The 21,294-nt window shown below is 39.1% G+C and overlaps 1 protein-coding gene and 1 long non-coding RNA gene across 6 annotated transcripts; both read right to left on the bottom strand.

The window, feature by feature from the left end:
* Positions 1-343: 343 nt before the first annotated feature.
* LOC117497849 lies at positions 344-16,728 on the bottom strand. Of its 2 annotated transcripts, XR_004557483.1 has the most exons (5): positions 16,316-16,728; positions 15,845-15,968; positions 2,132-2,545; positions 1,159-2,056; positions 344-971 (listed from the first exon to the last, which is right to left on the bottom strand). It is a non-coding gene; the product is annotated as an uncharacterized LOC117497849 (long non-coding RNA). The 2 variants fall into 2 exon arrangements; XR_004557482.1 differs by having other exon boundaries at positions 1,159-2,545.
* Positions 16,729-17,447: 719 nt separating this feature from the next.
* LOC117497848 lies at positions 17,448-20,252 on the bottom strand. Of its 4 annotated transcripts, none has more exons than XR_004557481.1 (3): positions 20,213-20,252; positions 18,123-18,301; positions 17,448-17,889 (listed from the first exon to the last, which is right to left on the bottom strand). XR_004557481.1 is itself a non-coding variant. In XM_034149870.1 (3 exons), the coding sequence occupies exons 1-3, from the start codon at positions 19,739-19,741 to the stop codon at positions 17,781-17,783; spliced, it is 348 nt and encodes a 115-aa protein (XP_034005761.1). In that variant the 5' UTR covers positions 19,742-20,233; the 3' UTR covers positions 17,448-17,780. The 4 variants fall into 4 exon arrangements, 1 of the variants encoding a protein (XP_034005761.1); XR_004557480.1 differs by having other exon boundaries at positions 18,446-20,233; XM_034149870.1 differs by having other exon boundaries at positions 19,682-20,233.
* Positions 20,253-21,294: the final 1,042 nt, after the last annotated feature.

Here is a 21,294-nt window from a genome sequence, read left to right as displayed (position 1 = left end):
AAAAACAGTTATGAAATACTATATGGCAGTAAAACAAGAATAGAGTTTAAAAGGGGAGTGATTAGTAAAATATCCATAAAGAAAAAGTACATCTGTTTACAGTTCTGCTTCATATGGGTGTTGAGAGATGTATCCATAGATCTCTTCATTTTGCTCTCAAAGTGCACCAGATTGATGCATTTAACTTCAATATTTAAAAAAAAAATCTTCCCGGGGGAGCATCCCCCCGGACCCCCCTAGAGGAGGTGAGCCCCCCACTCATAAAAAATACCACTTTACCCCTGCCATAGCCTTCATTGTAACAGTCGCGGGTGTACTGTGTGTGTGCGTGTGGGGAGTGTTGCAGTAAAAAATGCCACTGTAGTGCCGCCGCCACTGTGGAAGCCCCGAATGTTTTCAGGTCCAGGCGAGGCCCCTGGTCCATACCTCCCACCGGGGCCTACAATTTACCGGACGTCACATACAAAATGACTGCTTGTGTGACATTTGGCACCTTGAGAATTAGAAAACTCAAAAGTGACAGATTTAACAAGTCTGTGGAGGTTAAGGGGTTCAAAGTATCTCGGGATCTTGTTCTCGAGTGAGTGGACCATGTAGCATTTATCGCACCGTGGTGACGAAGAGAGAGCGGAGTCAGAAGACAAAGCTCTCTATTCACAATCCATCTTCGTTCCTCCTGTCACCTATGGTCATAAAGGGGGGGTCATGACCGCCTCCCTGGGGCCAGGCTCCAGGCACGTCCAGCTGGGGGGAGACCGAGGGACTGACCCAAGACCAGGTGGAGGGATTATACCTCCATGCTCCCCAGTCAGAGCTGGGTGATTTACAGTAAGGTGTTCCAGATGTACTGGGAAGTGGGAGTATCTGAGTTCCCGGTCTGAAATGTCAACTGGAACGCCCCCTGAGGTGGGACTCCCTACTTGGACACTCGGAGATCCCCATACCCGAGATCATCATTTAAGATGGAGTCCCTGTTATATGAACATTAAGAGAACACTTTGTTAATTAACATTTGTAGCTCTTCTGTATTATTAGTGTCACATTAAATCAACTGAATAGGTACTGCTCATCTTCTATCTGTGGATATGTTGCTACGATTTACTTATTCACAAAATACAAAACAAAGCGGATCAACCAGAATAGCTAACAATGGCTAACCCGGGACTGCTAAAGCTGTAAACACGGGAAACAATTTTCCTGTGGTCATCCCTCTTCTTCCGACTTGTGCTACAGGGACCCAGTCAACTCGGATGTGACGTCACTCCCAGTTCTGACCTCCGACTGCCAAAGGAAATGGAACACAGCATTAGCCAGGGAAAGGGAAGTGTGGGAGCCTCTGCTGGAACTGCTTCCTCCATGACCTGACTCTATAAGATGAGGATTGAGGTTGAAGCTGTGATAAATTAGACATGGCACTCTCACCCTCCTCTGATAAACTGGGTTATGTGTTGCTGCAGTGAGTTTGTTAATTAAGAAATGAATACTGAATACTATTAAAGTGATTTCAAACCATCAGCTGCATATTGGAGCTATCAAATCCTGTCTGTGTGTGAGTGGATATCAGTGTGGATAATCATGTGTGCTTCTTGTCCTGCTCTACTGGGACCAGAGCAGGTCTGCGGCTTTGGGAAGACCCCCAGGGGCCTGCGGAGGCGTCAGAAGTCAGAAGCCAGCTCGGACTCTTTCGTTTTCAGTCTGCAGGTGTTTGTGAGTGACAATGGAGGACTTTACAACACAAATGCTCGGTACATCTTTTTACTGTCTGTGGGTTGCTGTCTTAGCAGAGCTGGTAGTAAAGACCATCTGGACGGTGAGGATGAAGACTTCCACATGCTGACAGACCTCAGACCGGCCATCTGCTCCCTGTTTCCCTCCTGTCAGAACACGTGTTCACTCATTCACTTCAGTCTGTGTGTGTGTGCCAGTGCTCTGATGGGGAAGACCTCACACAGGAAGTGTGTTCTTTACTGGAACTCCTTCAGGTCCACAAGGCGATGTGTTCAGCTGGACAACAAACAGCTCGGAAATACTTCCCAGGGAAGCATCTCTGCTGATCCTGACACAGAATTCTAAGCATTAATAAAGACATGATCTCTGAACAGCAGAGACTTTCATCATGAAACGGACTCACCTGCAGCGCTCTGCTTCTCTCTAGTGGAGAAAGACAATACTGATGCATTATGACACTGGAACTATACAAAATGTGATTTAAAATAATGCCAAGGAACAGAGACAAATAAATAAACGGCATGTGAAGAAAATAATTGTATATTATGTGGTTTTAGTTTAAATGTGAATAATTTAGAAGGGATTTTTTGTATTTTTTTCTATGCCCCCCTTGTTTGAATAGGTTGCACAAACCTGTTTGTGTTTATGTTCTTACTGTATGTTATAGCATGTTTGAAGGTCAGTGAGGCCTGCCTAGGTATAAAGCTCACGGCTCGCCACTGGTAAAGGTAGTGCTTTTTCTGGCAAATGCTCACAAAGAGTGCTTCTATTGAGATCAGCAAACAACCAGCATCTGCAGGACTGGCTGATGCACTTCCTAAATTAAAGATAAAAAGAAGAAAACAAGTTTCAAACACAATTAATGTCTGTTATTTGCACATCGCACATTAACAGGCACACTAAAAGGATAAAGTTTCATTTGGACAGCATTATTTCGTTTTTACGAACCGACTCCATCTAAAAAAATAACCATTTTGCTGCTTGAAAATATCAGAGTTACAAGCTGAGCATGCATGAATGATGCAAAAATTGAGCACTTGGTATTGGCTCGCATCAGCACATTGAGCTTGGACTCTTGCTAACTTAAAAAGGTATTGTTCTATTTTGGCAAAAACCAACATCAATCAATCATTATGTTTGAATTGCTTAATAGGTGTACAATAAGTCAAAATACTATTTAAATACTTGAAAACAGTACCAATCCCCACACCATAATTACACATTATTAAAGCTACAGTTATATGCATTACAACGAGACAGTGTATACGAGTAGTAGTACATATCCCGCTTCAATCTCATTAGTATGCATAAAAAAGTGACAGGTCACACCTTCTAAGTCCCGCCCCCTAATTATGTTAATGACCCCCCTTTGATATGCTAATGAGCCCTTTGTTCGAGGTGTTATCGCGTACAGGTGTGACATCCTCCCCGGTACCCCCCCACCCCCCTCAGCCCACCCCCCCTCCCCCTCACATACAGGTGCTACATCCTCTCAGGTAGCCCCCCACCCCGCTCAGCCCCCACCCCTCTCAACCCCCTCCTCCTCCCCCCTCCTGTCCGGTCGGCATGTTCGTTACAGTTTAAATCTTCCGGGGCAGAATTAGAAAAGTGCCGGTTAAAGGTCTTCTATGTTATTTAATGAGCTTTGAAACAAACTGATATGATTCGATATTAAACCAACTAATTATAGTAGATTAATTAACTATTCAAAAACGTGTACAGTAATTTACAATAACACGGGAATAATAAACGGACTGCTCTCCCCCTCCTGACAACACGACAGTATCAAAGTCGCGGGTCCAATAATGAGTGACTCGACAGTAAAACTAAAACATATCTATAAATAGTTTAGGTAGTTTGAGAGGTAAATAAAATAGCTACGTGTGATATCTGAAGAGTGTGTTTTGTTCCGCTCACCGCATGCAGAGATGCATGTCGAATAGTCCGCAGCATCGGATCTCCCTCCGTCAGCAACAGCGGGTATCCCCCCGTCAGATTAGACTTTACTAGCGTTTATGTCCATGCGCAATCAGCCCATACAGGACATCTTTTGTCTGTCACACACTATTCTTGTATGTCACATAAGTGGTGCAGCTGATGCTGTATTGCGCTAAAGGGGATATCATTCTGAGAGATTTCCATCCGCACACACACACACACACACACACACACACACACACACACACACACACACACACACACACACACACACACACACACACACACACACACACACACACACCCCCATACCCGTATTCCCCTCCTACCCCGCCTTTTTTTTAAATAAGAGTTGGGTTAATAACTAAGGAGGCTCTCTTGAAGTGTACGGATGGTGAACTAATGTTTAATTACTATACTAACTATAAGGGCCTCTCTTTGTTGAAAGGAGGGGTAATCTGGTAATAAATGCAACAAAGTCTCTCTGAAGAGGTTGGCAATAAATTAAAGATCTTAATGACCCCATGGCGTTTGTTTTTTTTCTTTATGTTTAATTACATCAAATCCACTAATAAAATAATCCCTATATGAAGTTATATGTGTCATCTTTCCTGAAACTGAAGTGCTGTCCGTTTTACAAACAAGTTATCTTTCTGCTTCTTCACCCCTGAATTTTCCTCCCCCGTCCCTATTACTTCAGCCATCACATCAAGTCAGATCTGTGAAATTAAACACCTCTTCTCAAAGCGTGACTTCCCTATTGGGGGAGTGGGGCAGTAGGGCCTAACCCGATTTGGCCAAATATACTAACATGCAGAACATATGGTATGTTTTGAAAAAAGACTAACCATCTATCCAGTTCAAGCTGTCTTTAAGATGTGACATTGCGCTCTGACTTTTTCCCGTAAAATCGTGACAAACTATTACTTATTAAATTTGACCTCATACTGCTTGGTTGAAAATGATAGATGAGCATTTTACCAACAGATCAACGCGCAATCAACCCATACAGGACATCTCTTTCTACACATTATGTGTTATCACTATAATATCATGTCATTATTTAATGTTGTTTTGTTTGTGTGTGTGTGTGTGTACAACGAAGTCTCTTTGAGAGGAAAATTATAATTTAAAGATCTTATTACCCCCTTATTGTTTAACTACTTCACACAACTATTAAAGAATCCCTATATGAAGTTACATGAGGCTACATTTACTGGTGTGCTTCCCTAGATGATGTAAATAGTCTAAGTGTCATGTTAGGGGGGCATTACGGACCTCAGGAGTCCGCCCTTGGAGGCTTGGAGAGCGGATAAAGAGAGGTGTAGAACTAACAAAAAATAATTAAGTATTTGCAATGCATAAACATAGAAGTTATCACTGTCATATTATGATCACTTAATGTAAGTAAGTTTAAGTAAAACTAACACAAGTCAATATTATTCACCTAGGCATTAGTGGGCTTGAGGGTCTCAGGGAGCGTGGACAAAGTGACTTGTCTCTGTATTTGAGGATTCTCAGTGCAGGCACTAACAGGAAGCTGCTGTGCATTAGTGGAGAGTCCTCTGAAGGCAGCTGTTATTTCATTCACACACTCATCTGTTACCTGCTGACTCCTCATAGTAAGTCTAGCCAAGTCAGCTGTTAAGTTGTCCATACCATCGCTTGATAACTGGTAACTTTTGATTGACAGTCCAGCCATGGCAGCTGCCAACTCGTCCATATAATTCTTAAGAACGTGGTGACAATACTACAAAAAAGTATATATATATTAGGTCAGTTAACCTTGAAGAGCTAAACAGTTCAAGTGGTAAGTAACTAAGTATTTGCAATGAATAAACATAGAAATGATCACTGTCATATTATATAATCACTTAATATGGAGATAAGTCAAACTGACACAGACAGTTTAAACTGCTTGTTAAAACGCTATTGCTTATTGTGTTTTCTCAGCACACTAACATAAATAAGGATGTATAATATAAAAAACTAGAAAACGATATAGTATTTTCAAGTCTTACTTTAGTATGGTAAAATTAAGAATAAGTCACATTAAAGTGTGTCATGATTTTCCGTAAAAAAGTCAAGTATAGTTTGTCAAAAGAATATGAAAAAATCATTTTCTAGAGTAGTATGTTGAAAATCTCAGTGTTTAACTGAACACACCTACATGTGATAACGCCTCGAACAAAGGGGTAATTAGCATACAAAGGGGGGTCACTAGCATCAGTGGGGGAAAGGTGCTACGGGAATGAACTTTGAGGAGGGGGAACTTGTAAGAATTTCCAGCTTTTGAAGACAATTATGTGGTACCCGTCCTTACAGCTAAACAAATCCTAAGCCAGGTATTCAACAGACCACAAGAAGCACAAGAAGCCCCAGAAAGGATTACATTCAGAGCTAATAATGGTGAAACCGAAGAAGAAGCAAAGCAGATTATAATCGTTGCGGGTGAAAGGATAGAGAATTTGCAAGTGATGTTAATGCACTTATCTGATATAAAAAATGCATTCATTTACTTCCAAGAGACCCCTAAACATCTAGTTGGGCAATGTGAATTGAACGATAAACCGATCACTGTAAATGAAACGCGGAGAGAGGCAGCAGTGCAAATCGTTAAGTCTATTACCTTGTACAGTATGCACTACGCCATTAACTTGGTCAAATGTAATATGTCTTTCCGAAGATGTGGCGAATGGTGTGTTTTTCAATTAAACAACCATAACAAATGAAAATGTGTTTTATTTTTGCTTTCATATATAGTAATAGTATTAACTCCTCTGACTAGACTGTACTAAAATAAGACGTTTCACTGTTAAATAAAAATGGAAGTAGAAAATCGAGATAATGATGAGGCTCGTTATGTATCCAGTAACTATGAACAGCAGTTTGAAAATGTTATTTAACCCTTTAACTCTAATTGACAAATCTAAAATAGCCTCTAGCTTATCTATAAATTTGTGATTTTAACACTTATTCACTGACACAAGGCAGATTATGGCTTTTTTCTCTTGCCAAGATACTTTTAGACACACTCTGAGGTATGCAAAACCTTAAAACTAGAAAATGAAGTACATTGTCTGATTAGATTTTTTCGTAAAGACTGTTTCTCTAAAAGGCAAGTTTGTGATTTTTAACACTTATTTACTGACACAAGGCAGATTTTGACTTTTTTCTCTTTTCATGTGTTACCAAGATACTTTTTAGATACACTTTTATGTATGCAACACTTAACAAAGGGGTATAATATGAAGTACTTTGTAAGGGAATGGGGGTTTCTTTAATACCCCTTTTTTTATTTCTAAAAAACACTTGTACAGTTAAATAATGTAGGTTTTTCTCTGATATTCTAGTTATTTTCAGCTACCAAGATACTTTTGTTGATACACTTTTATGTAGGAACATTTGGCAACTGGTAGAATGTCAATTATTTTGTAACAAAAATGTATTTTCTTAAAGACTGTGACTCTAAAAGGGAAGTTGGTGATTTTAACACTTATTCTCTGACACAAGGCAGATTATGGCTTTTTTCTCTTGCCAAGGTACATTGTCTGATTAGATTTTTTCGTAAAGACTGTTTCTCTAAAAGGCAAGTTTGTGATTTTTAACACTTATTTACTGACACAAGGCAGATTTTGACTTTTTTCTCTTTTCATGTGTTACCAAGATACTTTTTAGATACACTTTTATGTATGCAACACTTAACAAAGGGGTATAATATGAAGTACTTTGTAAGGGAATGGGGGTTTCTTTAATACCCCTTTTTTTATTTCTAAAAAACACTTGTACAGTTAAATAATGTAGGTTTTTCTCTGATATTCTAGTTATTTTCAGCTACCAAGATACTTTTGTTGATACACTTTTATGTAGGAACATTTGGCAACTGGTAGAATGTCAATTATTTTGTAACAAAAATGTATTTTCTTAAAGACTGTGACTCTAAAAGGGAAGTTGGTGATTTTAACACTTATTCTCTGACACAAGGCAGATTATGGCTTTTTTCTCTTGCCAAGATACTTTTAGACACACTCTGAGGTATGCAAAACCTTAAAACTAGAAAATGAAGTACATTGTCTGATTAGATTTTTTTCGTAAAGACTGTTTCTCTAAAAGGCAAGTTTGTGATTTTTAACACTTATTTACTGACACAAGGCAGATTTTGACTTTTTTTCTCTTTTCATGTGTTACCAAGATACTTTTTAGATACACTTTTATGTATGCAACACTTAACAAAGGGGTATAATATGAAGTACTTTGTAAGGGAATGGGGGTTTCTTTAATACCCCTTTTTTATTTCTAAAAAACACTTGTACAGTTAAATAATGTAGGTTTTCTCTGATATTCTAGTTATTTTCAGCTACCAAGATACTTTTGTTGATACACTTTTATGTAGGAACATTTGGCAACTGGTAGAATGTCAATTATTTTGTAACAAAAATGTATTTTCTTAAAGACTGTGACTCTAAAAGGGAAGTTGGTGATTTTAACACTTCTATTTTTCCCCCGTTGTCTTTCACTTACTGTTTTGATACAGTTTTATGTATGACAACTTTACAACCGGTAGAAAGTTAAGTACTTTTTCTTTCATATTATTTTAACACAACATTACTTTTTTCATATTTTTCAACATACTGTGATATATATATATTTTTTTTTCTCTCCATTATATTTTTGAATATACAGCAAACTCCTGGACTACTATCGTCACCACCATTGTGGACACCCACATATTGCAGTACTACTGCTGCTGATGTTACTCCTGGGGCCAAGACGTCTCTGTTTCTGAACATAGTGAAATCGGAGTTGGTTGATATTCTGGAGAGGGTGCTGCATCGGTACAGAGAAGAAATCTGCAATGGATGTCGAGTCAGCCACCCCCGCCAGAGGCAACACGATTGTCTGAATGACATTCCAGAATATTTCTTCAGAAACAATTACAACGCGTTAATGAAAAGACTTTGGCTCGCCGACTTCATTACTGTGATTGACCAGAGTCTTAATGATAAAAACATTTACACGGCTGAATGGAGGATCCAAGGCGCTTCGGAGGCTTTTCTGCACAATCTCAAAAACTGCAGACGCCTTAAGGAGAGACTTGAAAAGATCCATGCCGAGCTGGATGGAGAAGAAGAAGACTAATAACCAGCGGTTGATTGAAGCCAGGGATTTTTATTTTATTTTTTTTCCCGATACTTTGACTTTTCTTTAAAGTAAAATAAAAAAAAAAGGGATAACTACTATGGAAAACAATCTGTATATATTTATCAGAATGCAGTCAAAACCTGTTTAATAAGTGTGTTGTTGATGACGATTGAAAACAGAATGAGTAGTGATCCCCGTGTAAACAGAATGGCTGAAGTTTGTAAACTAGAAGACATTTTGGATATCGTTCATTCTGGCAGTACTATTCCGGGTCATTGGGAAACGATTGTAAACGAAACATTTAAAGTGGTACTGGAATCTTCATTTTCCGAAACATTCTGTAACATTAGTCAAGTCATAGTATAGTTTGACAAAAAGATCTTGAAAAAGTCATGGCATTGTGTGTTGAAATGGTTTTGAATAAACACATCAGTATTTAAAAAAGTAAAATTGTATCAAGTGCATCAGACAACTCAAATTACTCCATTTGAACCATATTATAAATAAGTAAAGAATGGTCATAGTATATAGCAGGGCTGTTTAATAGTTTTCTGTGTTCTGTGTTTTGTGTGTCAGTGTTTCTGTGTTTCTGTGTTTTTGTGTGTCAGTGTTTTCAGTGTTGCAGTGTTTCAGTGTTTTGGGTGTCAGTGTGTCAGTGTTTTGTGTTTCAGTGTTTCAGTGTTCTGTGTTTCAGTGTTGCAGTGTTTCAGTGTTTTGGGTGTCAGTGTGTCAGTGTTGCAGTGTTGCAGTGTTTCAGTGTTTCAGTGTTTTCAGTGTTTTGTGTTTCAGTGTTTCAGTGTGTTTGTGTTTCAGTGTTTGCAGTGTTTTGTGTTTCAGTGTTTTGGTGTTTCTGTGTTTTTGTGTTGCAGTGTTTCAGTGTTTTCAGTGTTTTGTGTTTCAGTGTTTCAGTGTTTTTTTTTTGTGTTTCAGTGTTTCAGTGTTTTTGTGTTTCTGTGTTTCTGTGTTTTTGTGTGTCAGTGTTTTCAGTGTGTCAGTGTTTCAGTGTTGCAGTGTTTCAGTGTTTTCAGTGTTTTGTGTTTCAGTGTTTCAGTGTTTCAGTGTTTTTGTGTTTCAGTGTTTCAGTGTTTTGTGTGTCAGTGTGTCAGTGTTTACAGCCTTTCTTTGCTCTGATCAATCCCCAGGGATCCTCCCCTGGAAGGAATATAGCAGGATGAGAGAAAAACATTTAAAAAAAACGTATCTTAGAAGTGGCTATAACATTTGATGCAATTCTAAAAGATAGTCAGATTCCTAAAAAGTTACAAACGGATGCTGGAAAAGAATTATTTAACAAGATTTTTGAAGCCTTGCTGAAGAAACAAATAATTCTAAAATAAAGACTCTGGTCAATCACAGTAATGAAGTCGGCGAGCCAAAGTCTTTTCATTAACGCGTTGTAATTGTTTCTGAAGAAATATTCTGGAATGTCATTCAGACAATCGTGTTGCCTCTGGCGGGGGTGGCTGACTCGACATCCATTGCAGATTTCTTCTCTGTACCGATGCAGCACCCTCTCCAGAATATCAACCAACTCCGATTTCACTATGTTCAGAAACAGAGACGTCTTGGCCCCAGGAGTAACATCAGCAGCAGTAGTACTGCAATATGTGGGTGTCCACAATGGTGGTGACGATAGTAGTCCAGGAGTTTGCTGTATATTCAAAAATATAATGGAGAGAAAAAAAAATATATATATATCACAGTATGTTGAAAAATATGAAAAAAGTAATGTTGTGTTAAAATAATATGAAAGAAAAAGTACTTAACTTTCTACCGGTTGTAAAGTTGTCATACATAAAACTGTATCAAAACAGTAAGTGAAAGACAACGGGGGAAAAATAGAAGTGTTAAAATCACCAACTTCCCTTTTAGAGTCACAGTCTTTAAGAAAATACATTTTTGTTACAAAATAATTGACATTCTACCAGTTGCCAAATGTTCCTACATAAAAGTGTATCAACAAAAGTATCTTGGTAGCTGAAAATAACTAGAATATCAGAGAAAACCTACATTATTTAACTGTACAAGTGTTTTTTAGAAATAAAAAAGGGGTATTAAAGAAACCCCCATTCCCTTACAAAGTACTTCATATTATACCCCTTTGTTAAGTGTTGCATACATAAAAGTGTATCTAAAAAGTATCTTGGTAACACATGAAAAGAGAAAAAAAGTCAAAATCTGCCTTGTGTCAGTAAATAAGTGTTAAAAATCACAAACTTGCCTTTTAGAGAAACAGTCTTTACGAAAAAAATCTAATCAGACAATGTACTTCATTTTCTAGTTTTAAGGTTTTGCATACCTCAGAGTGTGTCTAAAAGTATCTTGGCAAGAGAAAAAAGCCATAATCTGCCTTGTGTCAGAGAATAAGTGTTAAAATCACCAACTTCCCTTTTAGAGTCACAGTCTTTAAGAAAATACATTTTTGTTACAAAATAATTGACATTCTACCAGTTGCCAAATGTTCCTACATAAAAGTGTATCAACAAAAGTATCTTGGTAGCTGAAAATAACTAGAATATCAGAGAAAAACCTACATTATTTAACTGTACAAGTGTTTTTTAGAAATAAAAAAAGGGGTATTAAAGAAACCCCCATTCCCTTACAAAGTACTTCATATTATACCCCTTTGTTAAGTGTTGCATACATAAAAGTGTATCTAAAAAGTATCTTGGTAACACATGAAAAGAGAAAAAAGTCAAAATCTGCCTTGTGTCAGTAAATAAGTGTTAAAAATCACAAACTTGCCTTTTAGAGAAACAGTCTTTACGAAAAAATCTAATCAGACAATGTACCTTGGCAAGAGAAAAAAGCCATAATCTGCCTTGTGTCAGAGAATAAGTGTTAAAATCACCAACTTCCCTTTTAGAGTCACAGTCTTTAAGAAAATACATTTTTGTTACAAAATAATTGACATTCTACCAGTTGCCAAATGTTCCTACATAAAAGTGTATCAACAAAAGTATCTTGGTAGCTGAAAATAACTAGAATATCAGAGAAAAACCTACATTATTTAACTGTACAAGTGTTTTTTAGAAATAAAAAAAGGGGTATTAAAGAAACCCCCATTCCCTTACAAAGTACTTCATATTATACCCCTTTGTTAAGTGTTGCATACATAAAAGTGTATCTAAAAAGTATCTTGGTAACACATGAAAAGAGAAAAAAAGTCAAAATCTGCCTTGTGTCAGTAAATAAGTGTTAAAAATCACAAACTTGCCTTTTAGAGAAACAGTCTTTACGAAAAAATCTAATCAGACAATGTACTTCATTTTCTAGTTTTAAGGTTTTGCATACCTCAGAGTGTGTCTAAAAGTATCTTGGCAAGAGAAAAAAGCCATAATCTGCCTTGTGTCAGTGAATAAGTGTTAAAATCACAAATTTATAGATAAGCTAGAGGCTATTTTAGATTTGTCAATTAGAGTTAAAGGGTTAAATAACATTTTCAAACTGCTGTTCATAGTTACTGGATACATAACGAGCCTCATCATTATCTCGATTTTCTACTTCCATTTTTATTTAACAGTGAAACGTCTTATTTTAGTACAGTCTAGTCAGAGGAGTTAATACTATTACTATATATGAAAGCAAAAATAAAACACATTTTCATTTGTTATGGTTGTTTAATTGAAAAACACACCATTCGCCACATCTTCGGAAAGACATATTACATTTGACCAAGTTAATGGCGTAGTGCATACAAGGTAATAGACTTAACGATTTGCACTGCTGCCTCTCTCCGCGTTTCATTTACAGTGATCGGTTTATCGTTCAATTCACATTGCCCAACTAGATGTTTAGGGGTCTCTTGGAAGTAAATGAATGCATTTTTTATATCAGATAAGTGCATTAACATCACTTGCAAATTCTCTATCCTTTCACCCGCAACGATTATAATCTGCTTTGCTTCTTCTTCGGTTTCACCATTATTAGCTCTGAATGTAATCCTTTCTGGGGCTTCTTGTGCTTCTTGTGGTCTGTTGAATACCTGGCTTAGGATTTGTTTAGCTGTAAGGACGGGTACCACATAATTGTCTTCAAAAGCTGGAAATTCTTACAAGTTCCCCCTCCTCAAAGTTCATTCCCGTAGCACCTTTCCCCCACTGATGCTAGTGACCCCCCTTTGTATGCTAATTACCCCTTTGTTCGAGGCGTTATCACATGTAGGTGTGTTCAGTTAAACACTGAGATTTTCAACATACTACTCTAGAAAATGATTTTTTCATATTCTTTTGACAAACTATACTTGACTTTTTTACGGAAAATCATGACACACTTTAATGTGACTTATTCTTAATTTTACCATACTAAAGTAAGACTTGAAAATACTATATCGTTTTCTAGTTTTTTATATTATACATCCTTATTTATGTTAGTGTGCTGAGAAAACACAATAAGCAATAGCGTTTTAACAAGCAGTTTAAACTGTCTGTGTCAGTTTGACTTATCTCCATATTAAGTGATTATATAATATGACAGTGATCATTTCTATGTTTATTCATTGCAAATACTTAGTTACTTACCACTTGAACTGTTTAGCTCTTCAAGGTTAACTGACCTAATATATATATACTTTTTTGTAGTATTGTCACCACGTTCTTAAGAATTATATGGACGAGTTGGCAGCTGCCATGGCTGGACTGTCAATCAAAAGTTACCAGTTATCAAGCGATGGTATGGACAACTTAACAGCTGACTTGGCTAGACTTACTATGAGGAGTCAGCAGGTAACAGATGAGTGTGTGAATGAAATAACAGCTGCCTTCAGAGGACTCTCCACTAATGCACAGCAGCTTCCTGTTAGTGCCTGCACTGAGAATCCTCAAATACAGAGACAAGTCACTTTGTCCACGCTCCCTGAGACCCTCAAGCCCACTAATGCCTAGGTGAATAATATTGACTTGTGTTAGTTTTACTTAAACTTACTTACATTAAGTGATCATAATATGACAGTGATAACTTCTATGTTTATGCATTGCAAATACTTAATTATTTTTTGTTAGTTCTACACCTCTCTTTATCCGCTCTCCAAGCCTCCAAGGGCGGACTCCTGAGGTCCGTAATGCCCCCCTAACATGACACTTAGACTATTTACATCATCTAGGGAAGCACACCAGTAAATGTAGCCTCATGTAACTTCATATAGGGATTCTTTAATAGTTGTGTGAAGTAGTTAAACAATAAGGGGGTAATAAGATCTTTAAATTATAATTTTCCTCTCAAAGAGACTTCGTTGTACACACACACACACACAAACAAAACAACATTAAATAATGACATGATATTATAGTGATAACACATAATGTGTAGAAAGAGATGTCCTGTATGGGTTGATTGCGCGTTGATCTGTTGGTAAAATGCTCATCTATCATTTTCAACCAAGCAGTATGAGGTCAAATTTAATAAGTAATAGTTTGTCACGATTTTACGGGAAAAAGTCAGAGCGCAATGTCACATCTTAAAGACAGCTTGAACTGGATAGATGGTTAGTCTTTTTTCAAAACATACCATATGTTCTGCATGTTAGTATATTTGGCCAAATCGGGTTAGGCCCTACTGCCCCACTCCCCCAATAGGGAAGTCACGCTTTGAGAAGAGGTGTTTAATTTCACAGATCTGACTTGATGTGATGGCTGAAGTAATAGGGACGGGGGAGGAAAATTCAGGGGTGAAGAAGCAGAAAGATAACTTGTTTGTAAAACGGACAGCACTTCAGTTTCAGGAAAGATGACACATATAACTTCATATAGGGATTATTTTATTAGTGGATTTGATGTAATTAAACATAAAGAAAAAAAACAAACGCCATGGGGTCATTAAGATCTTTAATTTATTGCCAACCTCTTCAGAGAGACTTTGTTGCATTTATTACCAGATTACCCCTCCTTTCAACAAAGAGAGGCCCTTATAGTTAGTATAGTAATTAAACATTAGTTCACCATCCGTACACTTCAAGAGAGCCTCCTTAGTTATTAACCCAACTCTTATTTAAAAAAAAGGCGGGGTAGGAGGGGAATACGGGTATGGGGGTGTGTGTGTGTGTGTGTGTGTGTGTGTGTGTGTGTGTGTGTGTGTGTGTGTGTGTGTGTGTGTGTGTGTGTGTGTGTGTGTGTGTGTGTGTGTGTGTGTGTGTGTGCGGATGGAAATCTCTCAGAATGATATCCCCTTTAGCGCAATACAGCATCAGCTGCACCACTTATGTGACATACAAGAATAGTGTGTGACAGACAAAAGATGTCCTGTATGGGCTGATTGCGCATGGACATAAACGCTAGTAAAGTCTAATCTGACGGGGGGATACCCGCTGTTGCTGACGGAGGGAGATCCGATGCTGCGGACTATTCGACATGCATCTCTGCATGCGGTGAGCGGAACAAAACACACTCTTCAGATATCACACGTAGCTATTTTATTTACCTCTCAAACTACCTAAACTATTTATAGATATGTTTTAGTTTTACTGTCGAGTCACTCATTATTGGACCCGCGACTTTGATACTGTCGTGTTGTCAGGAGGGGGAGAGCAGTCCGTTTATTATTCCCGTGTTATTGTAAATTACTGTACACGTTTTTGAATAGTTAATTAATCTACTATAATTAGTTGGTTTAATATCGAATCATATCAGTTTGTTTCAAAGCTCATTAAATAACATAGAAGACCTTTAACCGGCACTTTTCTAATTCTGCCCCGGAAGATTTAAACTGTAACGAACATGCCGACCGGACAGGAGGGGGGAGGAGGAGGGGGTTGAGAGGGGTGGGGGCTGAGCGGGGTGGGGGGCTACCTGAGAGGATGTAGCACCTGTATGTGAGGGGGAGGGGGGGTGGGCTGAGGGGGGTGGGGGGTACCGGGGAGGATGTCACACCTGTACGCGATAACACCTCGAACAAAGGGCTCATTAGCATATCAAAGGGGGGTCATTAACATAATTAGGGGGCGGGACTTAGAAGGTGTGACCTGTCACTTTTTTATGCATACTAATGAGATTGAAGCGGGATATGTACTACTACTTATACGTAAAAACAGCATTGTTCTTACCTTTTCTGGCCCACTGTTTGACATCATCAACCCACAGTTCGGAGTCGGTGTGCAGCAGGCAGCAGCAGTCTGCACTCTGCGCAGCCTGCGCTGCTGGCTTCCTCCAAGTTTACAGTAAAACAAACTGGTGGTGTGACCAATGGCCATTTACAAGTATTAATACTATTACTATTATTAGCATTAGTCTATATTTTGGTTGAAACTAAGCCAGGAAAAAAAAGAAAAACATAAATAATAATAAAAAAATATATAAATAACATCGAATTTTAAAAATGGTTTTCGATTATGGAGACTGTAACGAATATTCGAAAAATCGAATAATCGCTGGCATCCCTAGAGGTAATCAATGTTGATGCAAATCTCAAGGTCAACAACTCAACAACTCATAACTTAAAACATTCTCTTGGATCAGTTCAGACTCATGTGTAGTGGTGGACCATTAATTGTTGTTTAAGTAATTCAAATCCTCACCTCGCATTTGGTATTGTGGGCTTTGGCATGCATCACAGACAAGCAATGTCTCTTTTCCTTTAGGGGCTGAAGATGAGGCAAGGCTTCTGACACTTTGTCAAGATATGGTACATACCGACACGTCACGTCCATTGCCAAAAATGGATAGGCAAAGATTTCTCCTCTATACATATTTAAAGCTTTAAAAAAAAAAGTGAGTACAAAGCAGATTCAAGGTAAGGCTTCAGATCTTCTACAAATATTTTAATTGAAAATGATCAAGACAACTACCAACCTTTGAGAAGAAATCCATGCCTACACACAGCAATTTCAACACCTTCTTCATCCAACTTGTTGGCTCGCTTAGGCCACATTTACACGGGAACGTTTGCGTTTATGCACCGTATGCGTTTTCAAAAAAGTCTTCCGTTCACACGCATTAGATTCATTTAACGTGTCTGTTCAGACGAGACCGCTGGAAACGCTGTAGTACATATGCCGGGACTGTAAGTGGCGCTGTAACTTCCGCCACAAAATACACCAAAAGCAGCGAAGAAGACCCCGGAGTATGGTTGCCATGGTTGCCCTTCTGTTTATGCCCCGCGGTGGATTTAGCAACATGTAGTAGTTCATGTAATTCTCCATGTCCACTTGTTGCTGATGGTTGTGGTAGAGGAGCTGTAGATTTTGCACTAACATCTGTAGCATGGTCGAGCTGTAGATTTTGTACTAACATCTGTAGCAGTAGCACTAGCAGTAGCTACTGACAGTAGCTACTGACCATGCTACAGCAGTGAGCAGCAGAGGTGGGGAGAGGCTATCTATCGGGAAATGTTCGTATAGAGGCTACACGGAGCCGTTTGACCCCCCAGAGAGTTCCGTTTGCAGATCTATCCACCTTGGGACCCGTTATCGTTTGCATGGTCCGTTTCTATCGTTTTGTTACGGCCGCGTGTAAATGAAAGGGCTATACGTAAGAGAAACTATGCAGATACAACCTGTTTCGTTCTCGTGTAAATGGTCTCCCTTGCAGCTGTCCAGTGAGATTCCCCACACATTGCTTTTCCTGCAGTCTACCAAAGTAAATCGTTTTTAGAGAATCATTATCAGAAGTTATTTCAAAACACTGGATAGTGGGACCAACTGACGGTATTGTCAAACATATCAACTATTACACACAAGTTTTTTGTGCTCGACTGACAGATTCATCTGGATATGCAACTCCCTGGATAATAACAAACCCGTTTTTGGATAATTGGAAGGCTCCAAATGTGTAATATATTCTGGATTAGAATTTAGCTGTTTTTTCAATCCAGTTTTACAGCAATAATGTTTGTGACAGTTTGACCGCATTGCTAACCTCATCACCCTGTCATCTGGTCTCAACACTTCTATCCCATCTCCAAAAAAATATGAAGGCAACTTTGTTACTACTATTTTAACTTCAATTAGTTATTAAAAAAGGTGAGATACATTTTGCTCTGCTTCATTTAAAACTCACACTTTTGACAGCCCCTCGAACATCCTCCACAAAAGTGGAAACCTCAGAGTCTTGGGCTAAAAACACTCCGTCAAAGAAGCCTGGCTCTTCACTCCTATAAGAAAAGGAATTATAGATAACCACTCTAGTTACAAATTGAACATAGTAATAATAATAATAATTATATTTAAAGAGCATCTTTCAAAACAAGGTTATAAAGTCTAACAAAAATATTTTAGATTCAACAGCTGTAGTTTTAACAAGAAAGAACTATAGCAATCCCAATGTCAAATAAAAATACAAGGACATATATTAAGGACAAGTGCTGTTTCAATGTTAAAAACGTACTGGTTTGTTTTCTGGAACCTGTAAAGTTTCCTATTGCCATCTACTGAAACAGCCAACATTTCAGGGCTACAGGTTGGACAGACATATGGCTCTTTACCCAGAAGTTTATTCTCTTCAAATGTGCAGTACACATACTGCAGAAAGCTTCTCTGAAAAGCATCTGCATTCACCTTGCCAGTCTGAAATAAAAATACATTATATATGTTATCATATTTGTTATCATATCTCGCTCATCCATCCAAAAAAAGGTGTTAGTTAGATCATAGATATAGCTGTAATTTAAACTAGCCTAATATTATAAGTGAATTAAAGTTTAGACCAACATCAGCATTATGAGGGAAAGGTGTGATTCAAATGTTTTGGTATAGGGCATTGATGTTATTCCCTGAGGAGAGCCGGTGCTGAGAGTGCGGGTGGAGGAGTGATGGGGGCCAAGTCTCACACGCTGGGGGCGGTTAGTGAGGAAATCTTTGATCCAGGAACAGGTGGGTGGGGGAAGGCCTAGGTTTGATAGTTTGCAAACTAGAATGTCGGGGATGATTGTGTTGAACGCTGAGCTGTAGTCAATAAAGAGCAATCTGACGTAGCTCCCACGATGCTCCAGGTGGCTCAGTGCAGAGTGGAGAGCTATGGCTATGACGTCCCAGTCCCCAGTTGTCGTGTCACACCCCCTGTAGTTGGTTATGTTCTTAATGCCCTGCCACACCTGCCTAGGGTTGTTGCTTGTGAGGTGGTCCTCAATCCTTTTTTTGTAGTCTGTCTTGGCTTTTGTAATTCCCCTCCTCAGGTCGCCTCGAGCAGCACTGTAGAGAGCTCTGTCCCCTGATCTGAAGGCTGAGTCACGGGCCTTGAGCAGCATGCGGACCCGGCCAGTCATCCAGGGTTTCTGGTTTGGGAAAACCCTGATGCTTTTTACCACAGTGACATTGTTGATACAGTATTTAATGTAGGACAGTACCGTCTCTGTGTTGTTTGCCAGGTCCAGGTGCTGGTGTTCAAATACATCCCACTGGGTGTGTTCAAAGCAGTCCTGAAGCTGAGCAAGTGCATCCTCAGGCCAGATTGTAACAGACTTTCTTGTTGGACTTGTTCTCCGTCTAAGGGGGTTGTATGCCGGGGTCAGTAGCAGGGAGATATGATCTGACAGGCCAGGTGGGGGAGAGGTATGGCTCTGTATGCGTGCTTGATGTTGGAGTACACATGATCAAGAGTGTTTTTCCCTCTGGTCGGACACTTGACATGCTGGTAGAATTTAGGCAGGACAGATTTTAGTTTGGCCTTATTGAAATCTCCTGCAACAATGTGAACGCCACCGGGGTGAGCCTGCTGTTGGTGGTTGATGGGGTTTAGCAGGAGGGAGAGTGGAGTGTTGACGTTAGCTTGTGGTGGTATATACACAGCCGTGACAATCACTACAGTTAGCTCTCTAGGTAGAAAGAACGGGCAGCATTTAACCGACATGAACTCCAGGTCAGGAGAGCAGTGATGGTCAATGATGATGCCGTTATTACACCAGTTGTTATGTACGTACATACAGAGACCCCCCCCTCGGCTCTTACCAGAGTCCTTGTCTCTGTCCCAGCGGAGTAGTGTGCGGCCTGCTCGCTGCACGCTAGCATCTGAGATTTGTGGGTGAAGCCAGGTCTCAGTGATCACAAGTAAACAACAGTCACAAACGTAGGTGTTTCCGGCGAGTTGTAATACCAGATCGTCCGTTTTGTGCACTATGGACCTGGCGTTGGTGAGGTACATACTCGGCAGGGGAGGTTTGTGTGGCTGATTCCTTAGCCTCAACAGGAGACCGGACCGGCAGCCCCGCTTTTGCTTCCTCTCTCTCCGCCGTCTATGCCGCCTGCCTGGCCCGACAACAATCCACGGGGATTCCGGTGATCTCGCTACCTCGTCTGGGATGTTGTGATTGCGGTGGAATTCCCTAAGAATGGGAAGCTTGTGTTGGAAGCCAATATCCAGTAGTTCCTGACGATTGTATCGTATGTTCTCATAAGCGAACACAGTCATATAACATATATAAACACACAGTAAATAGCACAAGACGTGATCTGTCTCTTCAATTTGTGTCAACCACAGACCTTATTTCGAGCTATTTTCCAAAATCCTATGGAGAAATTGCAATTCTTTTTGGCGAAGGAACCGGAAGTGGTAAAATGCTAACTTACTTCCGGATTTTAGGACGCGTCACTGTGGCACTCTATACACACTAATGTTACAATCTGAAGAAGGCCTCTTTACCAAGCTCCAAACTAAGTAAAATATCTCAAAAAGTGTAAAAGATATGAAAAATATAAAACAAGTTGAATAGCTGAATGTCTTGTGATAATTTTAAAGTTGGAATGAAGTCTCGAGCTCTAGTAAAAGAGGATTTGAAGGCTCCTCCCATTGAGTTACATGTTAAAAAAAGTTTAATAAGCTGAATATTTCAAAAAGTATAACATATTTTGAAAAAGTTGAAAGTTTCCCATCATGTGCTGAACAGGCTGAATATTATTAGAGTATAAGAATAAGAAGATTAAAGAAACAGAAGAACTGTAGTGGAATGCTCTAAACCAGTGGTTCTCAACTGGTGGGTCGCGACCCAAAAGTGGGTCGTGGACCCGTTTCGAGTGGGTCGCAGACATGAGTGAAGAAACATGATTGACAGGTCACAGAACAATGGGGGCTATCTACCCTACCCACAATTTAAAGTAATTCACACAGACTATCTCCTCTTTGCTCTTCTCTCTGTGTGGAGCAGCAAGTTCAGCTGTCAGAACTAAGTGAAACACAAACAATGGCATCAAATATTTTAATATGTCGGGTAGCAATAGATTTATTTATTTTCTTAGAGTGTACCAGAATGTGTTGTTTATATGGTAGTATTTCTAAAAATCTCCTGGGGGACAATCCCCCCAGACCCCCCTTCTGGGGTTGGGTTTTCAGCATGTGTGCCTTTTTAATGTTATACAGTTCAGCTTTGATTCCATCATCTCATTAAACCTTTTTTAAAACCATACTTTAGTTCTGTTAAGGGATATATGCACTGTACTTCACTTTAATTAATATTGTATGCTGCAAAGCGTATATATTACAGCACAATTTGTTTTTGAATAGATTTCAGTGGTTCGAAATTTCGGGTCGTGATCTATTGACAAAGGAAAAAGTGGGTCCCTTGGCC

Source organism: Trematomus bernacchii, unplaced genomic scaffold, assembly GCF_902827165.1.
Source record: "Trematomus bernacchii unplaced genomic scaffold, fTreBer1.1, whole genome shotgun sequence".
Classification (NCBI taxonomy): domain Eukaryota; kingdom Metazoa; phylum Chordata; class Actinopteri; order Perciformes; family Nototheniidae; genus Trematomus; species Trematomus bernacchii.
Note: the sequence above shows the minus strand (reverse complement) of the source record. Positions and strands in the feature narration are given on the sequence as shown.